The sequence below is a fragment of the Canis lupus genome, chromosome 19 (genome assembly GCF_003254725.2).
Source record: "Canis lupus dingo isolate Sandy chromosome 19, ASM325472v2, whole genome shotgun sequence".
In the NCBI taxonomy this organism is placed as follows: domain Eukaryota; kingdom Metazoa; phylum Chordata; class Mammalia; order Carnivora; family Canidae; genus Canis; species Canis lupus.
Window position 1 is genome coordinate 38565722 of NC_064261.1, and position 25714 is coordinate 38591435.

The 25714-nt window shown below is 39.3% G+C and overlaps 1 protein-coding gene across 3 annotated transcripts in view; it reads left to right on the plus strand.

Moving 5' to 3' along the window:
* The window catches only part of ACMSD (aminocarboxymuconate semialdehyde decarboxylase), a 66286-nt gene that overhangs the window by 29304 nt on the left and 11268 nt on the right, over nucleotides 1-25714 (plus strand). For 2 of the 3 annotated variants that reach the window (XM_035702369.2, XM_049097332.1), the window contains exons 3-7: nucleotides 1028-1077; nucleotides 2914-3150; nucleotides 7839-7932; nucleotides 10648-10743; nucleotides 11930-12102. In XM_035702369.2, the coding sequence (XP_035558262.1) occupies nucleotides 1028-1077; nucleotides 2914-3150; nucleotides 7839-7932; nucleotides 10648-10743; nucleotides 11930-12102 (650 nt within the window). The remainder of the gene's footprint in view (nucleotides 1-1027; nucleotides 1078-2913; nucleotides 3151-7838; nucleotides 7933-10647; nucleotides 10744-11929; nucleotides 12103-25714) is intronic. The other variant, XM_049097333.1, reaches the window with a different exon arrangement.

The following is a 25714-nucleotide window of genomic DNA, read 5'->3' on the forward strand; positions in this document are numbered from 1 at the left end:
GGCCTCTGTGAGGAGCTGATATTTCAACCAAGACCTAAGGGTGAAAAGGAACCCACCCTGTGATAATCCAAAGGAAGAACATTCCAGGCAGGTGGAATATCAGTGCAAAGTCCTGGGGTAGGAAAGTACTCCAAAAGGCAGAGGGCCAACAAAGCACAATGTGAGCCCTGGGAGAGACTGTGTGGGGCCTTCCACACCATGTTCAAGTCTACATTTTGCTCTAAATGTGATGAAAAGTCCTTGGAAATTTTAAGCAAGGAAGTGACTTCATCTGAGTTTTAAGCCTTATTCTGACTTTTGGGTAGAGGATAAACTATAAGAGAACAAGAATGATAGTAGGAAACCAGTTTGGGGCTTCCGCAGTGGTCCATGTATGCTGGGGGCTTGGACAAGGTAGTAGCAGGGGGTGGGAGTGGTGGGCGATGAAAGGAATTGGAGTGGAGTTAACAAAACTTCCCTGTGGGTTGGATGTGGCTACAAGGGAAAGAAGAGGCAGTGCTGTCTGACAGCATCTCTCTTGATACCCCAGCTCCAGGAGCTTAGAGACAAGAGATTCGAGGCATCTTAGTTGCTGGATTCTGGGGCCTACCCCGGAAACTCATTTTGGGCATTCCAGACAGTGGGACTCCAGTTGTGCTCACTTCAGAGATTAATTAAAAGGGAAGGTGGCTGAGAAGCACTCTCTGTGATACATGATTTAAGATGAAAAATTGGTGGAGAAATTTTTCTTGCTTAAATAAAACTTCACAGGAAGGGGGGTAGAAATAGCCCTTGACAAATGCAGCCAATTAGTTTTTCTTGAATGAGCTCATTTTTGTCCAGCCTTCACCTCTCCCCTAGACCTGGGGCTGAGGGATACGGGAGGTCTGGGACAGAGAGTTTGAGAGAAGCGGGGGGGGGGGGGGGGGGGTGGCGGGGAGGAGCAGCAGGGGGGCGGGGATGGAGATTGCTGGGCCCTAGAAAATGCAGGAGGAGTGCCCAGACTAATCTTCTCATCACCTTTGCCTTTCTTTGTGTCTGTGTCTAGGAGTGACCGTGCAAGCCCTTTCCACAGTCCCCGTCATGTTTAGTTACTGGGTGAGTGTGAAACCTCAGACCATCTCCTTGGTGGGCGAAGGCTCACATCCAGCTCACTAGTGAGTAGACAGGTATCTCAAGTCTTGACATTGCCCCCCAATTCTCCTCCCCTTTAGAGATCACCAGGGACCCCCAGCTTTTCACACTGCAGTGTCCCCTCCCAGGCTTTCTTCCCAATCATGTTCTTGCTCTAGACCCGCACGGTCCGGAACAGGAGCCAGGAGCCACGTGTCAATGTGTGGATTGCATTTCCATTGGACAGGGCAATTCTAGACTCAATCTTAATTCCATCAGAACTTACCTGTCTCAAACATGAGAGACACCTAACTCTGGGAAACAAACAGGGGTGGTAGAAAGGGAGGTGGGCGGGAAGTTGGGGTGACTGGGTGACGGGCACTGAGGGGGACACTTGACGGGATGAGGACTGGGTGTCATGCTATATGTTGGCAAACTGAACTCCAATAAAAAAAATTTTTTTTAATTAAAAAAAAAAGAACTTACCTGTCTCATGATTCATTCCTGCAATGCCGTCCTCAGAAATTGACAAGCCAGATTATTCTGAGATGATAATGACTGGGGAGTGAGAACAGTAATAATGGCCTAATATGTTGCCTCTCCAGGGGAAACACACAATTCAAAATGGTATTCCTATGGTTGGATATCTCTCTCCAAGAGATTAAGAGTCAAGCACTGAGTTGCAGGCATGATCACAACCCGTGGGAGGTCATTTTTGTACATAGCTGGGGATGCACTAAGTATCTGCTAAACTAAGAGAATACTCATTTGTGTTGTGACTTAGGAGCAATGGAAATACCATCTGCTTACATATACTTTCCTCACCTGTGCTCATATTCCAGTATTAGTGTTTCAGTCTTTATCTGTTCCTGGGATTAGATTCATTTTTTATTTTTGAGAGAAAGAGAGCAAGAGAGAAAGCTCAAGGAGGGGGAAGAGGCAGAGGAAGAGGGAGAGAGAATCTCAAGCAGGCTTCCTCCTGAGCGTGGAGCCCAACAAAGGGCTTGATCTCACACCCTGAGATCATGACCTCAGCCAAAATCAAGAGTTAGACGCTTAACCAGCTGAGCCACTCAGGTGCCTCTAGACTCATTTTTTTAAATAAAAATTCTCTAAGGTTTTAATATGCACAAATTTATTAGAGTTTATACTCTTGACTGAACAACTGGAATTTCAAGAGAGTACTAAACACCTGGCAATGGGGTGGGATGAAGTTAAAAGGAAAGAAAAAAACAAAGAAGGGAGAGTTAGGGGAAGAGAAAGCAAACCATCTGCATCAGCATTTTGCTAAGGTAGCTCTTGAGTGTCACTGCCAACAGGAAGAGCAGAAAGGAACACAGACAGGGACAGGAGGGGTCTGTGAGCATCCTGGCATCCCATGATGAGGCATGACAAGGAGGTGTGCTACTGGTGATGTGGGACACTCACCAGGCCTAGACTCCTGCATAGGGAGCTACTGTGCTCCCTGGGCCGCCCTATCAGCCCCTGTCTGCACTGGGGTGGATGGGGAGCTCTGGCCCATCCTCATTCCATCTCTTCTGTGGATGACAGGTCCAGTAGTTGTGTCCATCCCTTCTGATTATAGCTTCAATTTTTCTAATTAATCGGTAATATACCACCAGTTTTCTTTACTTTTGCAGTAATTGGCTTTTGGGTCTCCTTCAGCCAGTGCCTATTTCAGTCTGTACCCCAGCTTGCTGAGGGATAAAAGCCATGGATAGCGGCAAATGATTGAGCCCAGGACAAGTGTTGTTGTTCAGAGGAAATATCTAAAGAAGTAGGTTGTGAATGATATGATTTTCCCTTACCTATCTCTGCCAGGCCAAACCTCAGGACACTTTAGACCTGTGCCAGCTTTTAAACAACAACTTAGCTGCCACTGTTGCGAACCATCCCAGGAGGTTTGTGGGCCTGGGGACATTGCCCATGCAGGCTCCTGAGCTTGCCGTCAAGGAGATGGAGCGCTGTGTGAAGGAGCTGGGCTTTCCCGGGGTCCAGATTGGTTCCCATATCAACGAGTGGGACCTGAATGCACGGGAACTCTTCCCCTTCTACGCAGTAAGTACTCCATGATCTCTCAGCCAACACGCAGCAGGCACTGCACTGGGTGCAGGAAGCCAGAATATGAATGTGCCACTTCCATGGCAAGGGGAAAGAAGATGCCTGATAACATGCTGCATATTGCAGGAAATATGGAAAGAGTTTCCCCAAAAGGAGTGGGCTATTCCACTAGAAGAGGGACACGTGGAAATGCTTGGCAGGCCAGCTCAGAGTTAGCTCAGGGAAATCTCTCATTTCTCTCTTACTTTCTATCCCCTCATGCTCTCTTTCTACTCTTTCATTTGGAAGCTGAAATATTACCCTCATCCCAGCCATGGTACAAAAGGCCATGTTAGTGACATGCAAAAAAAAAAAAGAAGAAGAAGAAGAAGAAAAAGGTACTTATTTTGCTTTAGAAAAAATGCTGATTTTTCAAAATTATGATTTTTGAAGAAATTCTGGAAAATACAGAAAATTATAAAGAAGAAAACAAAAATAACCCATAATCCCACTACCCAACGATAAATAACTACTGTTACTATACATTTTGTTTGACTTTTTGTTTGCATGTTTCTGTATATATTTTAATGAAATCTGAATTCTATTACACATGTGATTTCATATCCTTTTTTTTAAAGATTTTATTTATTTATTCATAAGAGACACACAGAGAGAGAGAGAGAGAGAGAGGCAGAGACACAGGCAGAGGGAGAAGCAGGCTCCATGCAGGGAGCCCGACGTGGGACTCGATCCCAGGTCTCCAGGATCACACCCTGGGCTGCAGGCGGCGCTAAACCGCTGCACCACTGGGGCTGCCCATGATTTCACATCCTAATTAAGAATTTCCAATCTAGGGGATCCCTGGGTGGCTCAGCAGTTTGGTGCCTGCCTTTGATCCTGGAGTCTCGTTGATCCTGGAGTCCCGTTGATCCTGGAGTCCAGGGATCGAGTCCCACATCTCTTTCTCTTTCTGTGTCTCTCATGAATAAATAAAATCTTAAAAAAAAAAAAAAAAAAAAAAAAACAATTTCCAATCTAGGGATTGCTGGGTGGCTCAGTCAGTTAAGCATCTGCCTTTGGCTCAGGTCATGGTCCTAGAGTCCTGGAATTGAGCCCTGCATCAGCTCCCTGCTCAGTGAGGAGCCTGCTTCTCCCTCTCCCTCTGTTCTTATGCCTGCTTGTGCTCTTGCTCTCTCTGTCAGATAAATAAATAAAACTTTAAAAAAAAATTTCCAATCTAAATAAAAATTTTCATAATGCATGATTTTTAAATAACTGCATAATATTCCAATATATGGATATGTTTTATTTAACCAGTCCTCAATTGTTATACTTAAGCCATATATTTTGAAAATGTATAATTAAAATATGTAACAAAAAACAATGCCATCAAAATGCTAACTAATGAAACTAGCTGGTGAGTATATGGAAGTTCATAGTACTACTGTTTACAATTTTCTACATTTGAAATATTGCATTATAAAATATATTTTCAGGAACTCAGTGCCATTTTCACCTCTCGAGTATCCAACCAAAGTGTCCACAGTCCCATGGTCCTCTCTACCAGTCTTCTTCTGCCCTTTTTTCTGCAACTAAATCTGCTTTTCTTCATATGAGGGATCAAGATGCATAATTCTATATTCAATTGCATTTTTTTTTATTTCTTACTTCCCTCCTAGAATTATAATAGTATTGTTTTCTATTATTTTCATTGTAAAAGCAAAATCTTCAATAATGGATTAAGTAGATGTTGGTGTACTCACCAGGCACTATAATCACTGATCATTCATTCCTTTAATGTTTATTGAGCTCTGACCATAAACAAAAATTTTTCCATATTTGTATCTATGGATACCACCCACCAGTTGTGAGGGGGTTATCTGTTAAACTGACTCCCAATAACCTGAAAGAGTTAATGTTCCTCTAAATATTGAACTCCCTGAAGCTTATTGGCTGCAGGGGCTGAGCTGATGCAGGGAATGTTTTCTAGAAACTTTAATGGGCTTTGAAAGAGAATTTATTCACTTGTGCACCTAAGTTGTTTCAGCACAATATGGGCAAGCCTTCAGCTGCAAGTCATTTTATTAGTCACTTGGATTGGGTTTATGAATTACTAAGGAGCTCAAAAAGTAAATCAGCCAGTTGTGAGTCCAAATGGATATTTTCATTTGTGTGACTAACTCAATCCATCATTCATTCTAAACAGTCTTTTTGGGGGGCTGCTGGTCTCTCAGGGAATTCAGGAGAGCATCCTGCCCTCAGCTGATTTGTGATGTTCTGGGGCTGACAGCACGTTTGGTTAGCAAGACTTAGCATCCTCACTAGTCTCTATCTTGCGTCAATAACATGGCTTAAACAAATGACAAGGAGTTACCATGAACCAAGTTGGCTTTGTCATTTCAAGGAGATCCTGGAGTTCCAAAGTGTCTAACCCATCCCCCTTATGTCCTAGACCTCCCTACTTAGTGAGTAAACTCAACCACACATGCTCAGGTCAAGTTCCAGGCACAAAAATGACCTCATTACCAGTATGAGGCAAACAGACTGGTACCATGTATCAGCCACAAGACCTGAGTAAGTTACCTAGCCTCTAACTGCCTTAGTTTCTTTCTCTGTAAAATAAAAGTAACAAAAATGCTCATCTCAGAAGGTATTATGCTAAGTGAAATAAATCAGAGACAGAGAAGTAAATACCATATGATTTCACTTATACGTGGAATCTAAAAGGAAAATAAACAAACAAAAATAGTAACAGACTCAATAAATGCAGAGAACAAACTAATGGCTGCAAGAGGGAAGGGGGTAGGGTTGGGCAAAATGGGTCAAGCAGAGTGGGAGATACCTGGCTTCCAGTTATGGAACACATAAGTCACAAGGATGAAAGGTACAGCATAGGGAATAAAATCAATATTATAATACTGTTGTATGGTGACAGATGATAGCTATACTTGTGTGAGCACAGCATAATGTACAGAGTTGTCAAATCACCATGTTGTACACCTGAAAGTAATGTAACATTGTGTGTCAACTATATTTCAATTTTAAAAAGTGCTCATCTTAAAAAGGATTAAACTAGTTAACAATTGTAAAATTCTTATAATAGTTTTAGCACATGGTAAGTTCTTAGTTAATATGAGATCATGATTTTGAAAGTTAAGGGACTTCTTTTTGTGTTCTCTACAATGCCTCACAGAGAAGGGATCAAAAATATTTACTAATTTAAATTGATGAGAAATGCACCATCACAGGTACATAGAATAAAGTTTTATTCTAATAAGAGTCAAATCCCACTGAGATACCATGATTTTGTGCCTTTGATACCCCTCCCAAGAAGTTGACCCAGCCTGCATCCATTATCAGAAGCTAATTAGCTCCTCTCCCTTCTGCCTCCAGAACCTGATGAATTAGAAGTCCATTCTCCAATCTACCCTTTATCTGCCACTTCCAGAATCCCTTGTTGCCCAAGAATTGCATCTCCATTTTAAAAATGCTTATGTCAAGGGGTGCCTGGATGCCTCAGTCAGTTAAGTGTCAGGGTCTTAATTTCAGCTCAAGTCATGATATCAGAGTGGTGAGATAGAGCCTGGTGTTGGGTTCCACACTGGGCGTGGAGCCTGCTTAGGATGATTTCTCTCCCTCTGCTTCTTCCCCTGACCCCCGCTAATGTTCATGCACTCTCTCTCTCTTTCTCTTTTCCTAAAAATAAATAAATAAAAATAAAAATAAAAATGCTCATGTCCAGAACTCACATCGCATCAGTCTATTTAGCCCACATATTTATATGTGAAGGTAGGACGAATCACTCCAGCATCTCAATATATTTGGAAAAGAAACGAGGTAAGGAAAACCTATTTTGAACCTTGTTAAGCACTCATACCCAATGCCTGTTGAGGGAACTTTTTGAAATTAAACATTTTGTTGAATAAAAGTCATTCCATCCAGATAGGATTTCCACTTCCCAGAAGGCCCTGGAAAAAAGGTTTGCCCATGACATTCATCTCAGTACCTGCCTGGCTGAGACACTGTGAGCTCTTGACTTTCTAAAGTCCTCTCATTCACAAAAGACTGTTCAGGGACTCAGCTGGGCTGCTGAGGCTTTGTAAGTACCTGTAGATTCCCAGAAATTCCCAGCCGGTGTTGGGCTCTGTCTGGCCAATGGTTTGGGTCAGGCAAGCCTGCTCCAGTCCAGTCACAAGACCTTGGCCCCCAGCCCAGCACTTCTACACTTCGACATCCTCAAGTTTCCAAGCAGGAGGAAACAAGGGAACCCTCTAGATCTGACTCCAAGGGTACAATCCGAATCGTCCTTCTGAAAAACTGGATCAAATAGGAACCATCAGGGGAAACTTCCCCTGCATTTGAGGCATGGGATCAGTCCTTGAGCATTTTGCTCTCAGCTAAAACATTTGAATGCTGGATGTTTCCTGCAACTTGTTTTGCCAAACAATATATTAAATTCATCACCTCGGTGGTAAATCCACCAAGCCCCTTGTTAATTCTAAAGAGACCTTCTTATTTTCTAAGCAGGAGCAGAATTTCTCAATGCCTCTTTTATATAGATTAAGAAACAACCTCAAAAATAGGTTAGCTTATTTATTCAGATCAATATAGAGCCAGAGAAAAAACAGTTTCCCTAAAATAGCACCCTATATCTGCTGGCTCATCCAAATAACTCTCTCTCTTTCTCTCTCATTGCTTCTTTAAAGGTGGCAGAAAAACTGAACTGTTCGTTATTTGTGCACCCCTGGGACATGCAAATGGATGGACGGATGGCCAAATACTGGCTCCCTTGGCTTGTAGGTTTGTATCAACTTGGCATCTGGAAAAGAGAATCAAGCCTTTGGGTTTTTTTTTTTTCCAATTATTTCTGGAACCCTACCATGTCAAAAAGAGAAAGTATGAATAATTAACAGGATTGTGAGTTACTGAGCTCTTGGATAAATGCTGCATATATTACTGTAATTTGAATCATATCCACACAAAACTCTATGAGATTGACATTATAATAATCACTTTATAGGTGAAGAAATGGAGTCTCAGATTGGTTAGATAAGTTATCCAAGTCATACAGTTAATAAGTGAAAATGGAATTTACACAAATCTGTCTGACTTCAAAGGTACCTCACTACAGACTCCCAAAAAGGCTTCAAAAATAAGTAACCATGCCTACCTAATGGATTTTTTTTAAGATAACCATGCTTGCTAATAGATTTTTTTAAAGAGCCAACAATAGTATCAGTCCTTACAATGAGAACTGTGGAGTTACAAGTAGAAGGTCAACTTCCACCACACTAGATCGTAGATGACCCAGGCTTTCAATTTTCCTGTTATCTGCTCCTTTCTACTGTTCTGTGTTCCTACAGAAGGGAAAGAAGAGAGACTTCTGCTTGGCCTATCCAATCTCTCCTTATTATCCCTGATAATGAGAGATGGTGACAGGTATCAATTCTGTGGCCACAAGTAAAAAGTGTAGTTCATCTACAAACCCAGTAAATAGTAGGTTTCCCACATGAACAGCCTTGAATTTTCTTTAGGGAAGCCATTATCCATTCTCTCCTCAGCCCAATTAGTATAAGTAATGATATAGTAACCCACATGAAGAATTAAATGGAGTAATATATTGGATGTAAGAAAACTGAGTTTCAGTTCAGCTAGTCTCTAGTTCTCTGTATAACCGGTGTTCTCACTTCACCTTTTCAGGCCCATTTCTCATGTGTAAAATGGGAGAGCTAGTCTACACTATATCCTTCTGCTCTGACATTTTGTGGCTCTCTGATTGCTTTTGGAGACCGACATATTTAGTAAGGCAGCCTCCTACCCATCCTCCACCAAATTTTTGAGCAACAATTAGCCGGAAGAGACAACCTAAGAGGCACCAATGCTGTCCAGCTCCAAAGAAAATCTCATCCTAATTCAGGCAACACTTTGACTAGTACCACAAACTTATTTGTATTACAACATACCATATGAAAAACAGAGAGGATACAAAGCCACTTCATCATTCATTTATGCAACACGTATATATTATCTCCTCCAGTATGCCAGGCCCTATACTAGGCACTGAGGACATTGACATGGACCAACCCTCTGCCCTCCTGAATCTTGTGTTCTGGTTAGAAGAAAGAGATGACAAACAATTGCACATATAATAAACAAATAGGCTAATTTCAGAATTCTATTCTGGACACAAAAGGTTACTAGAAGATTAGAGGACTCCCAGTAAGGGAAGGACATGATGCAACTGACACTGTAATTATTCCATTTTGGCTCCTGTTATAGAGAATGGATTATGTAACTATGGTCCAAGTAGTTAGGAGAGCAGAATCACAGGACCAAAAGGAAGTGATGCTGTCCATCTCCCTGCCTTCAGGAAGCTCTGTCCACAAATCACTCCCAGATGGATATGAATTTATGGTTCTTCCAGAATTCCCAAAAGGCCAGGGATCCGGGGGTATCTCTGAGCAATGACAGGCTTGGGGCAAGATGAGCATCTGGTATAGCCCCATTTGGCAGCCAGAGAGTAAGTCTTCTCCTGAAGTACAGGCTTGCCTGGGGAGCCCCCAGAGATCTCTGAAAAGCAGTTGCCTGGAAATGTATCGAAGACTAACTCCATGGAGCTGAAGGCATCAGGCATGGAACAGCTGCACAAAGGAGCACAAAGCACTTGAAACAACTTATTTTAACCCAGGGATCTTCAACTTCATCTCTAAGAAGCGGAAAAGATTTGGCAGTAATTATAATTTTATTTAATGTTTATTTAGTAGTAAGTGGCAAGAACAAATGCATTCTACAGATGAGGCAGCTGAGGCATGGGAAGCAACTAATATTTGTTGAGCACCTCCAATGTGAAGTTCTGGCCAGGACTCTGCCCAACATCATCGTTTTCAAGGCTCCACAATAGTCTTGCAAGATGGGCAACACTATCCCCATTTTACAGGTGAAGAGGCACAGGCTCAGGGACATTAAATAATTTGTCAAAGGTAGATGCCTGGGTGGCTCAGTGGTTGAGCATCTGCTTTTTGGCTCAGGACGTGATCCCAAAGTCCAGGAATCAAGTCCCACATCAGGCTCCCTGCAGGGAGCCTGCTTCTCCCTCTGCCTATGTCTCTGTGTCTCTCATAAATAAATAAATAAATAAAATCTTTAAAAAATTAATTTGTCAAAGGCTAGGAAGCAGAAAATTAAAATAGTTAGGGTTCAACTCAGACTCTCTGTACTCTGCTTGCCCAACCACATCCAAAACTGAAGTGGAGGAATCCGAACAAAAGCTAGGTCCTCTGGTTCCTCGACTCTGTTGTCCATTAGATGATTCCACCTGCAAGTGGCAAATAGGAAGCTTTAGATGGTCTGCTCACCAAAGTAATGGTTTGTAGACAACCAAGCCATGCTGGGAGAGAGGGACCTCACATTTCTCAGCATTGACTATCACACCAAGCTGCCATTCCCCAACTATTAGGATCACTGATCTTGCTTGAGATGACAAGCACTGCACCCTGTGACTGTTCCCTCTTTCAGGAATGCCAGCAGAGACCACCACAGCCATTTGTTCCATGATCATGGGAGGAGTGTTTGAGAAATTTCCTAAATTGAAAGTGTGTTTTGCACATGGAGGTAAGGCCCTATTTGCATTACTCAGCTCAGTCTACCATGATAAAATACCACAATCTCGGTGGCTTAAACAACAGAACTTTATTTTCTCAGTTCTGGAGACTAGAAGTCCAAGATCAAAGTGCCAACAGGGTTGGTTTCTGGTGAGACTTGTCTTCCTGGATTGAAGAAGGCCATTTCTCACTATGTATGTGACATGTCGCTTTGAATTGGTACAGAGATGACTCTAAAGAACAGGAGCTGAAGGGAATTACCCAGCTATGTAGATTATCTGGGATTTTCCTGGTATATGTAATGGTTCTCTGGCAATACACACACTGTTGAAGGAGGCTCTGGGGTGGATCTCCTGTGTAAGCAAATCTAATCCTAAAACTCATTATCCCTCTCCTTTCTCCTGTCAGATTAAAGTCCCACTTTATAACCTCATTTAACCTTACATTGCCTCCTTAATTACTCCTGTCTCCAAATACAGTTATATTGGGAGATAGGGCTTCAACATACAAATTTTGGAGGGACTCCATAATTCAGTCTATAACATGCCTGCAGCCATCATTCTAGTCATAAAGTATATGGTGGTTTGGGGACCAAACTCCATTTTTGCAGGCAAAGTTAGTTTGGTTGGCGTAGTTTTTGTTTTATTGTGTTGTTTGGTTGTTGCTGTTGTTTAAATTCCTCTAGTCAAACCACAAGCTCTCCAGTTTGCAACAGTCCCTACCACTCTCTACTATTTACAAATAGGCCTATTTCATTCACTTACATTTTCTGCTAGGTCCCTCCAGGTAATTGAGTTTCTAATTTCTAACTCTTGGGCACACACACACACACCACCACAACCACCATTTTTGATGGTTGTGTGCATGGCAATACATTTTATGGATATGCCATCGTTATTTAGATATTTCCCAGCTGATAGGTTGCCTCTGTATTTTGCTATTATAAGCAAAATGCATTTGAAAAGCTTGACCACATATCTTCACACACTTTTCTTCTTTCTTTAGGATAAATCCCTCAAACGTGAATTTATAGATGAGTTCATATCATTTGTTCTGGGTCATCTCCCAGCATTTGGGACACAATAAATTCTTTGTAAATACTGGACCACAGTAATTTCTCTTTGCATACAACATAAGAATTGAAAAATATCCTTTTCAATTGACACTAGCCCCTCACTAATGGGTTTTACTTGCAGGTGGCGCCTTCCCTTTCACAGTTGGAAGAATCTCCCATGGATTCAACATGCGTCCAGATCTGTGTGCCCAGGACAATCCAATCAACCCAAAGAAATACCTTGGTTCCTTTTACACAGACTCCTTGGTTCATGATCCTCTGGCACTCAAGCTCTTAACAGATGTCATAGGAAAGGCAAGTGGGGTCTTCCCTGTGGATGGCTTATGGGGAGCAAAGTATAGGATCAGCAACTGGTTACTTGGCCTCTCTCCAAAAAGGGGATGGAAGAAAAGGCATTAGAAGAAAGGAGAGGGACAGGGAAGGTTAGGATTAGATTTGCTTGTACAGGAGCCTCCTCAACACAGTGTATAATGCTAAGGAACCATCAATATACACCAGGGAAATCCCAAATAATCCACATGGCTGGGTAATTCCCTTAGATCAGCTCTGTTCCTTAGGGTCATCTCTGTACCCATCCAAAATGACATGCTGCAATATGGTAAGCAGGAAAAGAGCTACCAATTTTGAAGTCAAATTGACCTGTGTTAAAATCTTGGCTCTACCTCTTACTAATTGGGCAAATTATGAACCCAACTGTCCTCATCGACTAAATGAAAATTGGGACATTAAAGAAGGAGGAAATGACATTTGACAAGGAGGCAGGGGAAGATGATGAAGGGTCTGGAATACCACCTGAAATTTTTTCTGGAATAATAATGTATGGTCATCCTTTTGAAAACAATTTTATCATTTGGCCCAAAAAGACCAATATGGTATTACTTTAAACTTCACAAGAGAAAGTCTTTTGTTGTCATCTGCTCACAGATCTCCTTCTTAGTGGCATTTCCACCTTTAAGTCTTTTTTTTGAAAATGCTAACTCTGTAGGTTACATCATTATTAGGGCATTATTAGGGCATCATTATTAGGGCAACGTCCAGTTTGAATTAGTGAAAATTCTCAAAAATTTATTATTTCAATTCCCTCATATTATTTACAAATATCTATAGAAGGTTTCCAAATTTTCTAAGGAAAAAAAACTTGAGGATTTATTTTAAAATATGGACATTTTTAAAGATTTGTAATGTGATACTTGGATTGAAAGTAGACTCTAAGGTATTTAAAATCTTGTCTAGCAGAAAAAGAGGTCCATCATTTCAAAGTTGCAAGAGGTTTCCATTTCCAGAATGAAGACTTCATTTTACTTTAAAGCTGTTTCCCTGGCTTAAGAAACTCACTAGAATATAAATATTAAATATTCTGGTTTGGTAACAAATCATATAGTTGAGCTGTGCTTCTGAGCTTTCTAGCTTTTATGTTATTCTTGCCAAAATGGTGCTTAGCTCTGTCCAAATCAACTGTCCAAAATTTATTTGAACAGAGGGGTGATGGGGAGGAAATTACAAAAAGGAGAAACTGAAAGAGACTGTGAATTCTGAACTTTGAGCAATGGAGAAGGTATGAGGAAGTAGCATGGAAGTGGGGAGTCATTCTGGCAACCTCCCATCAAACCTAGTACCTCTGGTATTCTTAGAAATAGTAAAATCAGCAGAAAATGCCCCTGGCAAATACAATACCTAACTTATGAGTGAAAACTAGCATTAGCAGTGAGGGATACTATCAGCACCATCAAACACCATTCAGGGCAATACATATTGCCAGAGGGTCAGAGCAAAAGAGGGAGAAAATGGCAAATGCCTTGTGGTAACTAGCAGATGGGACTAGTTAGTGATCACATGTGAACACATCCCTTTTAGCGACCCCAGAAAAAGTCAGAGGGCACTTTGCAAAGTTAGTGGTGCTCAGAATTTGCATTCTAACTGTGAAGGCTTGAGCCATTATAATTTGGGCATCAAAAAGCAAATGCAACCTCATTTTATGTGACCTCAATGGCTGGTGAATCCAGAACACCAAAGCAATATATATTAATAATTTGGATTCTCTCTAAAATATTAATGCTTCCTCCTTCTAGTTATATCCATATTAGCAAATTTTCTCAAAAACAACCCCCAACTAAAATGGCTGAGGAAAGTCCTACCACAACAGCCAGACAAGAGAGCAACCTGTCCACATTAGAGCACAAGGACAGAATGCTGTAAAGGGAAGTCTCCAAGAGAGAAAAAAAATGGAACTAATGGATCATTTCATGGGTGTGTGAGTTTGAAATGATTACCAGGCATTCAACAGATATGTTGATGTTTTAGGAACAAATAAGCAGTATGTACATAGAAAATTAAGCAAATGAAAGAAAAGGAGATAATTAACTCCAAGAAAACAAACACCCATATGAGGGCAGATAATCATTGTACATTACTTGACTCAGCAGTAAACAATATTTATAGTCATAATAGTATAAATACTAGGTACTGTTTCAAGTGAAAATTCTAAATCTAATGGAAAAATGGAGGAGAGAAGTTGGAGTAACAAAGAAATTCTCAACGATCATAATGAGAAGTCAGTAAATACTCTCTAAAGGTAAAAAAATCAAGAATAGAATAAGGTAATAATATAGAATAATGAAGGTAAGTATCAGAAGATGCAAGTTAAAATGGTGAGTGTCTGCCTCGAAGGATAAGAGTTAGGAACATAGGCACAGAACTGCTTTTAATGAGAAAGATATTTTAGTGATATTGGATTATTTAACTATGTACAGGCATTACTTTCATAAATAAAAATTTACATAATACTTTAAGAGTAAATAAATATATAGAAAGAATACAGGGAATAAATAGAATAATAAATATTTAGAGGATATATATATATATATATATATATATATATATATATACTATTTTTGAGCCCCTACTATTTCTAAAAATAGTAGAAAATGAAATTGCTAAATGGAGAACCTAAATTACATAATCTCTGAAAGGTATGAGTTGATATCTCATAATTGTTTTGATTTGAATTTTCCTGATGATCAGTAACATTGAGCATCTTTTCATGTGTCATGTTGTTTTGATTTGAATTTTCCTGATGATCAGTAACATTGAGCATCTTTTCATGTGTCATGTTGTTTTGATTTGAATTTTCCTGATGATCAGTAACAGTGAGCATCTTTTCATGTGTCTTTTGGCCACCTGGATGCCTTCTTTGGAAAAATGTCTATTGATATCATCTGCCCACTTTTATTTTATTTTTTTCCATCTGTCCACTTTTAATTGGATTATTCATTTTTGGGGTATTGAGTTTTATAAATTCTTTATATATTTTGGATAATAACCCTTTATCAGATATATCATTTGCAAATATTCCATAGGTTACCTTTTAGTTTTGCTGATTATATCCTTTGCTGTGCAGAAGAAGCTTTTTATTTTGATGTAGTCCCAGTAGTTTATTCTAACTTTCGTCTCCCTTGCCTCAGGAAATATATCTAGAAAAAAATTGCTACAGAGGGCACCTGGCTGGCTCAGTTGGTAAAGCATGTAACTCTTGATCTTGGAGTCATGAGTTCAAGCCCCCACATTGGGCATGGAACTGACTTTAAAAATTAAATAAATTAAATTAAATTAAATTAAAAGTTACTACAGCCAATGTCAAAGAAGTTACTGCCTATGCTCTCCTCTAGGATTTTTACAGTTTCAGGCCTCACATTTAGGTCTTTAATTCCTTTTGAGTTTATTTTTGTATAGTGTAAGAAAGTGGTCCAGTCATCTTTTGCATCTTGCTGTCCAGATTTCCCAACACCACTTGTGAAAACACTGTCTTTTTCCCACTGGATATTCTTTCCTGCTTTTTAATTACCATACAGTGGTGTTCATTTCTGGGTTTTCTATTCTGTTCTGTTGATCTATGTGTCTACTTTTGTGCCAATGCCATACTGTTCTGATCTCACTACAGCTTTGCAACATACCTTGAAGTCCAGAAATTGTGATGCCTCCAGCTTTGCTTTGCTTTTCCAAGGCTGCTTTGGCTACAGGGTCTTTTGTAATCCCACACAAATTTTAGGATTGTTTGTTCTAGTTCTGTGAAAAATGCCATTGGTAGTTTGATAGGGATTGCATTCAATGTGTGGATTTTGGGGGGCAGTATAGACATTTCAATAATATTTGTTCTTCCAATCTATTAACACAGATATTGTTTTGTCTTCAGTTTCTTTCATCATTGTTCTATAGTTTTCAGAGTACAGGTCTTTCACCTTTTTTTGGTTAGGTTTATTCCTAGGTATCTTATTTTTTTGGTACAATTGTAAAGATTGATACTTTAATTTCTCTTTCTGCTGCTTCATTATTAGTGTATATAAATGCAACAGATTTCTGTACATTGATTTTGTATCCTGTGACTTTGCTAAATTTGTGTATCAGTTTTAGCAATTTTTTGGTGAGTCTTTTGGGTTCTCTATACAGAGTATCATGACAACTGCAAATAGTAAAAGTTTTACTTCTCTCTTGCCAATTTCGATGCCTTTTATTTCTTTGTGTTGTCTGATTACTGTGACTCAGACTTCCAGTATTATGTTAAATAACTGTGGTGAAAGTAGACATCCATGCCTTGTTCCTGACCATAGAGGAAAAGTTCTGTTTTTCCCCAATGAAGATGATGTTAGCTGTGGGTTTTTTGTATATGACCTTTGTGATGTTGAGGATGTTCCCTCTATCCCTACTTTGTTGAGGGTTTTTATAACGAGTAGATGTTGTCATCAAATAAATGCTTTTCCTACATCTATTGAAATGATCATACAGTTCTTATCCTTCCTCTTATTGGTGTGATGTATCACATTGATTGATTTGTGAATATTGAACTACTCTTGCATGTGAGAAAGAAATCTCACTTGATCATGGTGAATGATTTTTTTAATATACTGTTGGATTCAGTTTCCTAGTATTTTATTAAGAATTTTTGCACCCATGTTCATCAGGGATATTGGCTTGTAGTTTTCTTTTTTAGTGGAGTCTTTATCTGGTTTGGGTATCAGGATAATGCTGGTCTCATAAAATGAATGTGGAAGTTTTCCTTCTTTTTCTATTTTTTGCAATAGTTTGAGAAGAATAGATATTAACTCTTCTTTAAATGTTTGGTAGAGGGGCAGCCCGGGTGGCTCAGCAGTTTAGCGCCACCTTCAGCCCAGGGCCTGATCCTGGAGACCCAGGATTGAGTCCCGCATTGGGCTCCCTGCATGGAGCCTGCTTCTCCCTCTGCCTGTGTCTCTGCCTCTCTCTCTCTCTCTGTGTCTCTCATGAATAAATAAATAAAATCTTTAAAATAATAATAATAAATGTTTGGTAGAATTCATCTGTGAAGCCATCTGGCCCTGGACTTTTGTTTTTTCGGGAATTTTTTTATTATTGATTCAATTTCTTTGCTATGCATCAGTCTGTTTGAGTTTTCTATTTCTTTCTGTTTCAGTTTTGGTAGGTTTTATGTTTCTAGGAATTTATCCATTTCTTCCAGGTTGTCCAATTTGTTGGCAAATAGTTTTTCATAAAATTCTCTCATGACTCTCTGTATTTCTGTGGTGTTGGTTGTTATTTCTCCTCTTATTTGTGATTTTATTTGTGTGGGTTCTTTCTCTATTCTTTTTGATAAGTCTGGTTAGGGATTTATCAATTTAATTGATTTTTTTCAAAGAACCAGATATGGTTCACTGATTGTTGGTTTCACTGATATGTTTTTAGGTTTCTATTTCATTTATCTTTGCTCTAATCTTTATTATCTCCTTCCATCCCTTAGTTCTAGACTTCATTTGTTGTTCTTTTTCTGGCCCCTCTTGGTGTAAAATTAAGTAGTTTGAGTTTTTCTTGCTTCTTGAGGTAGGCTTGTATTGCTATATACTTCCATCTTAAGACAGCTTTTGCTGCATCCCAAAGGTTTTGGACTGTTGTACTTTCATTTTCATTTGTTTCCAGGTATTTTTTTATTTCTTCTTTGATTTCTTATTTGACCCATTCATTGTTCAGTAACATATTATTTAACCTCCATGTATATGTGGTCTTTCCAGATTTCTTATGGTTGACTTCTAGTTTCATGGCACTGTAGTCAGAAAAGGTGCATGGTATTACTTCAATATTTTTGTATTTTTTGAGATCTGATTTGTAACCTAGTATGTGATGTATTCTGGAAAGTGTTCCAAGTGCACTTGAAAAGAATGAGTATTCCGTTGTTTTAGGATGGCATGTTCTGAATGTATGTTAAGTCGATCTGGTCCAGTGTGTCATTCAAAGCCATTGTTTACTTGTTGACTTTCTGTTTAGATAATCTGTCCGTGGATATAAGTGGGGTGTTAAAATCCTACTATTATTGTGTTATTATCAGTTCCTTTATGTTTGTTATTAATTGTTTTACAACTTGGGTGGTCCCAAGTTTGGTGCAGAAATATTTACAATCATTGTTTCTTCTTTTGGATTGTCCCCTTTATTATTTTATAGTGCCCTTCTTTGTCTCCTGTTACTGTCTTTGTTTTAAAGTCTAGTTTCTCTGATATAAGTACTACTACTCTGGCTTTCTTTTGACAACCGTTTGCATGATAAATGTTTCTCCATCCCTCACTTTCAACCTGCAGATGTCTTAAGGATCAAAATGAGTCTCATAATCAGCAATATAGATAGGTCTGGTTTCTTTATCCATTCTGATACACTATGTGTTTTGATTGGAGCATTTATTCCATTTACACTCTAAGTAATTATTATTAGATATGTATTTATGGCAATTTATTACTTGTTTTGTGGTTGCAAAATTTTCTCTGATCATTTGTTATCTTTCTTTCATGGTTTGCTGATTTTCTTTAGTGATGTTTTTGGATTTCTTTCTCTATTCTTTCCATATTTATTAGTGATTTTAATGTATGGTTATCATTAGTGTCTATACAACCTCTTCTGCAAATAGCAGTCTATATTAAATCAATGGTTACTTAAGTTTGAATCCATTCTCTTCTCCTCTCTGCTCCATGTTTTAGGTATGTTATTATATTTTATATACTTTTTGTGTGAGTGAGTTCCTTGATGGTTTTTTACATAAATATTCATTTTTTACTGCTTTTGTGTTCCCTGCCTTTGTACTGTTACTTTTGGTCTCTCCTTTCCATTCAAAGAGCCCCCTTTAATATTTCTTGCAGGGCTGGTTTGTGGTCATGAACTCCTCTAGTTTTTGTTTTTCTGGGAAACTCTTTATTTCTCCTTCTACTCTGAATGACAGCCTTGCTGGGTAGAGTATTCTTGGCTGCAATTTTTTCCCATACAGCACTTTGAATATATCATGTCACTCCTTTGTGGGTTCCTAAGTTTCCATTGAAAAAATCTCCAGCTAGCCTTATAGGTGTTCCCTTGTAAATTAATGACTTCTTTTGTCTTGCTGCTTTTAAGATGTTTTATCATTATATTTTGCAAATTTAATTACAGGCTTGGTGTTGACCTGCTTTTGTTGATTTTGATGGGTATTCTAGTTGCTTCCTGGATCTGGATTCTGTTTCCTTCTCCAGATTAGGGAAGTTTTCAGCTATTACTTCTTCAAAAAATGTTCTGCCCCCTTTTCTCTCCTTCTTTTGAGACTCCTATAAAATGAATGTTATCACATTTGCGTGACTCAATGACTCACTGAGTTCCCTAAGTCTATTCTTGTCCTGCATAGTTCTTTCTCTCTTTTGTTCAGCTTCATTTCTTTACGTTACTTTGTCTTCTAGGTCATTAATTTGTTCTTCTGCTCTTCTAGCCTGCTGTTCATTGCATCTAGCATGTTTTTATTGTTTATTGCACCCTTGATCTCTAATTCTTTTGTACCTCTTTTATCTCTGCGGCAAAGATCTCACTAATGTCTCCTATTCTTTTCTCAAGTCCAGTGAGTATTCTTAAGATTGTTGCTCTAAATTCTCCATCAGGCATGTTACCTATATATATCTCACTTAGATCTCCGGCCATGGCTTTATCTTGGTTTTTCATTTGGGATAAATTCCTCTGTCTTTGCATTTTGTCTAAGTCTCTGCCTTCTTCTCTGTGTCAGAAAAGCCACTTAATATCTCCTGCTCCTGAGAGTAATGGCCTTATGAAAAAGATGCCATGCAGCACCCGGGGTCTGGCACCTCAGGGAGTGTCTCTGGTGTGTGCTGTGTACCCTCTACTGTTGAATTCTGGATTCTCTATCCTTCAGGTCAGGCTTTCGCAGGGCTCTCCTTGCCATGTGTGAGCAGTGTTTGGCCCTTGACCTGAATGCGGCAAGTTTTAGCGAGGTGTTCTCTGGTCTGCCTACAAAATGTAACTTGTCACTACCTCCACTAGAACTGAGGCCCTGCAGGGATGCCTCGATGACTCAGTCCGTTGAATATCCAACTCTCAGTTTCAGCTCAGGTCATGATTTCAGGGTCTTAGGATCAAGCCCTGCATCAGGCTCCCCACTCAAGGGGGAGTCTGCTTCTCTCCATCTCCTTTTTGCCCCTCCCCCTACTTACTCTCACTCTCCATCTCTAAAATAAATAAATCTTTAAAGACTCCTAACTCTGGGCAACGAACTAGGGGTTGTGGAAGGGGAGGTGGGCAGGGGGTGGGAGTGTCTGGGTGATGGGCACTGAAGGGGGTACTTGATGGGATGAGCACTGGGTGTTATTCTATATGTTGGCAAATTGAACACCAATAAAAAATAAATTTATAAAAATACATAAATACATAAGTACATAAATACATAAAATTTTAAAAAAGAACTGAGGCTCTGCAGAACTCTGGTTGGAAGATGTGGTGTGGACTGGATTTGTGCTAGTCTTCTGGAGAAGGGGCCACTACCCCAGGACTAAGGCCAACATGACTGAGGAGGGCAGTTCTTCTGGAGTGTGTGGGGCTGGGGCTTGATGTAAGCAAATTAGGTAGCCAATATCTGTGCTATTGCTATGCTACTTCCCACAGGTGGCTCTGTGTTTATGCTGAGGGGTGGGGGAGTAAAATGGCATGAATCAGCTATTTTATTCCCAGAGAAGTGTCTCTGTGAACAATGCCTTTCAGGGAAGCACTCCAAGAAGACCAAATTACCTCTCCACTGTGTGCCCCCAGAGTTCTTCAGATTACTATTTCCATGCTGTCTGCCCCTGGGTGTTTCCTACCTTCTCTCCAGGAACAGCACAGTGCTCCTCAGGCTCTATCCTAGCCATGCCTGCTGACCTTTAAAACTCCAGGCTTTAAGCCTTACTGATCCTTAGAACTCATGAAATTCAGTGCCTTTAATTTCCCAAGCCAATGGCTTTAGGGAAACATTCTCCTTGTAAATTCCCATGTGCTTCTCTCTCCATCATCCTTCTCCATGAACACAGCTCCCCTTTCTTCCACAGCAGCCATGAACCATTTCTCCCCTAAAGCACTTCTCCACACTTCCCACCACCTTCGATGTGGCCTCTTCTTTCTCTTTAATTGTGGAGTTGTCTGTTAATCTTCAGGTCAATTTCTGGGGTATTTCGGAGTATGTGATAGTTATCTAGGTGTGTTCATGGGATAAGGCAATCCTAGGCTCCTCCTACTCTGCCAACATCTTCCTCTCCTCTCCTATTCAGGTGACTTTTAACATTAAGTCACTTATCTCTCCCACCCTTAGGTTCCTCAATTGTAAAATGGAAATGATAACCATGCAGAGTTGATGTGAGAGTTGGGATAATACTATGCCAAAGGACTATACAAATATCAGTAATTTATATCACCTACTCTAGTAATTTGGATAATACTATGCCAAAGGACTATACAAATATCAGTAATTTATATCACCTACTCTAGTGCTTTACAAATAGTAGGTGTTGGGTTAATGTTTGTTTGAGTTTGTATAATGGTTTTGTAGGTATAAGGCTAATCTTAGTGTGCATTGATTGAATTAAACCAGGCTCCTTCTGTAGGAAATTATGTCTCAGGGAATACACTGAATCCTTGGTAAGTTAGAATTTTTGTAGTAAGGTACATTACAATAGAGTTATGTTGTATTTACTGCATATGCTACTAATGAAATAGGCTAATGAGAAGATAGCTAATTGTTCCTGTTCTAGAAGACAAATGAATTCTCTTCTAACTACTTGAATTTATTTAGTAAGTTACATCTTTCAGTGTTTGTAGCATTCCCTGAAAATATGAAAAAGTTAATACATCCCAGCAAGTAAGCAGTTTATTTCTTTTCCCTGGCAGGAATATTAACCACTATTATTAGCATCTCACTAAGTCTTTGACCTCATATGGAATGTGTGTTGCCAGCTTTGGGGAGGGAAACTTATGTTGGGGCAGAGCGCTGGTGTTGTGAAATCAATCAGGATAATCCACTGCCTAATAAAGTCAGTGTCTGGGTAGATGGTATAATTCAGGATCTCAGAAGAAGCAGACATGGTAACTAAAAGGCCCAACATTAGAATTATTCCTTTGGGTTTAGAGTCTTTAGAAAAACCCTACTAAAATGTAGATGTTGTCAAATATTAGCACAGATATCCTTCAAAATTAGCTCCAAAATGGTGGATGCCAAGAGAATAGAACCCTGGATCACAGAGAAGAAGACAGAAGAAAGCTCTAGTTTTAGAAGGCCAGAATCAGTATGTTATTTAGGAACCGGAGATGTCACAAGAGCTTAGGTCTCCCTGAGGTCTTGGAAATAGGGCAGCAGTCCATATCCTATGCCTCCTGAATCCAGGATTCTCCATGTAATCCCTTTAAAACATAATCATTTTGCAATTATGAAACAAGTGGTAAAAACAGCAATACAAAAAGTATTTTTAACTCAAGAAATACTTATTAAGCTTCTAGCAAGTAGAGACTGGCATGAAGCAATGGAGAATGCAAACTTCATCATACAGGACCATACTTTGAAGAGTCTCTTCTTCCCACTTCTTCCCTGCTACTATCTCTTCTCCCTCTGAACAAGAAATTCCGTTCACAAGAACTTCATTTCCAGTTCTTTTATACCTACTTCATTCTCCCTTGTGAAATTCCTAACAAGTTAGAAATGGTCAGAAATTTACAAGAAAATATCAATAAAAGATATCCAGATAGATAAAGGGCCTGAAAAATTAACAAACCAGATTATCACAAGTGGATAATTAACCTCCTATAGAGAGGAACTGTGAACAATAGCTACTAAAAAATAATTGAATACTGCCAAACCATGAGTCTGGAGTTTGGCAAAAGGCATCCATAATCAAGTTAGCAAGGAGAGCAAGGAAGTATCTTAACCAGGAAGCATAAAATGCAGAGGAGTGGTTTTCATTTCTGCTTTAAAATCCTTTGCTCTCTCCATATTAAAATGGAACAGATACTTCCCCCCTTAAAATGTATTTATATCCAAGAAGGCCAGAATACTGAGAATGGAAGAATTCCTGACTAGAAAGGAAAATAAATTTCTAAATTTCAATTTCATGTTAATGTAGTTAACAAATGTAATATAGCATGGGACTTTTTAAAATTATGTTGTGTTTTGGAACTGTAAACAGCTTTAGCAAGAGGAGCAGAAATAAGGACAAATGAAGCTCCAGTGAATACAAAGCAGGCATTCAGAACGAGATCAGCTGTTGGCACAGATGTGAGTAGATATAACTTTGGGCCTTTAGGGCTTCTATAAGCAGGTGTATTTTCTTGGTTTTTTACAGTAATGAATACAAGAGTCTAGAAATAGAGCTGCTAGTCCATCATGGCCTTCCTCTAACTTTATTATACATTTTCCCATATTATTTCATGTAAATGTATTCATAAAACCTAGGAAACTCCTTTTTTCTAGTAGAAATCAAAGTGTTGTTTATTCTTATAGGAGCTCAAATTTAGCATATTTAAAATATATTTAATATTTCAGGGCAGCCCTGGTGGCACAGCGGTTTAGCGCCACCTGCAGCCCAGGGTATGATCCTAGAGACCTGGGATCAAGTCCCAAGTCGGGATCCCTGCATGGGGCCTGCTTCTCCCTCTGCCTGTGTCTCTGCCTCTCTATCTCTGTGTATCTCTCATGAATAAATAAATAAAATCTTAAAAAAAAGAACTCTATTTAAAAAAAAAATAATATTTCAGGCCTAGTAACAATCAGGCTTCCCTCTTTCATATATTCAAGCATTCCTTCTTTCAACACACAAAGCCACTCTCAGATTGATTACAAGCATACATCAAAGTTTTATTTCAAACATGATTTTTTAAAAAGAGGCTTTCTGAAAAGTCCAATTCAAAGAATCTATCTTGGTAGAGATTTTATAGGAGAAAAAAATAGTTAAACAGTTATTGTTCACTGGATTTAAAAAAAGAAGAAGACAGCTATCCAGTAAAAGACAATTAGCTTCTTTGTATTATTGGTTAAAAGTCTTAGACTAGTGTGAAGACTAATAGTCAATGGAGGAGGTGTCCTAGAAACTCTTAAACTCATTAAAGTCTATCAAAAAAATTCCCAAGTATTGGGATCCCTGGGTGGCGCAGCGGTTTGGCGCCTGCCTTTGGCCCAGGGCGCGATCCTGGAGACCCGGGATCGAATCCCACGTCGGGCTCTCGGTGCATGGAGCCTGCTTCTCCCTCTGCCTGTGTCTCTGCCTCTCTCTCTCTCTCTCTGTGACTATCATAAATAAATAAAAAAAATTAAAAAAAAAATTCCCAAGTATTTTATCATAAACTATGCTGGTGATGAATATTAACTAAATTTATTGTGATCATTTCATGATATATGCAAGTATCAAACAATTTTGTCATACACCTGAAACTAACATAAAGCTATATGTCAATCACATCTCCATTTAAAAAGAAAAGCTCATTATTCCCCAGGAAGAGCAGATAGTCATATTAGATCATGAAGTTCTGCCCCAGTTTAGATTTAGGACAATTTTTTTTTCTCACATTTACTGGAAGCGTTTTATTCCATGCCAAGAAATTTGGGCTTCAACTTCTGGACAATAGGAAATTATTAAAGGATTTTAAGCAGGGATGTGGCATGATCAGATGTGTATTTAAAAAAGCATTTTCTCCAGTGTTAGATATTGATTAAAAATGGATGAGATTGGAATCAGTTAGAAAACTACAGTAGTGGTCCAATTTAATTCAATAAACATCCGCTCTATACCAAACCTTTTGCTCAGAGCTGGAGATAGTTTCTGTCCCATTTCTTAGCTGAATGGAGGAAATGGAGACACAAGCCTAGCTCCACCACATACCAGCCATGCAACTCTAAGCAAGTTAGTTATCATCTCTGCTTTTTTGTCCGTTGAATGGGGATAATGATAGGACCCATCTCACAGGAAGGTTGTAAGAATGAGTTAATGAATGAAAGTGGCTTAGAACAGCATCTCACACATAGTAAGCAATCAATAAATGTTTGTTAGATATTAGAATTAGTAGTATTATTATAAGGGATTATCTCACAGCCATGTAAGAAGTGCTGTGAATAAAAGTATCTGTAGGGTGCTTTAGGGATACAGAGGTCACACATTTGGCTGAGCAAAGGGATGGTAAGAGCCTGAGTTGAGGAACTGGGGAAGTAGAGAGGAAGTGATGGGTGCAAGAAATGATACAAAGGTAGAATCCAAAGAGCTCAGTGACCCATGAAATGCTGGGGTGACAAAACAGGAGTCCAGCGTGATTCCCAGGTTTCCAGCTTGAGCAACTGGGTGAAAAGTGATGCCATCAACCCAAAGGAAAAACAGGTTTGGGTTCATGCTCTATTAAGTAATCATGTGTGAGTCATTAGAATTTGTGAAATTACCCAATTTATGCCCAAGATACAATTCCCAGTTAACAGTGGCAAAAACGTCATACAAATCTTATCAGAGTTGCTACTTAATATCCTCAACTGGAAACACTCGCTATAATGGAAGATACATTAAAATCCTAAACTCAGTTACAGTATAAATCTAATTAATTGCTCAAGTTTAAGTATTTTCCAAATATCCCCATACTGTTGGCTCAG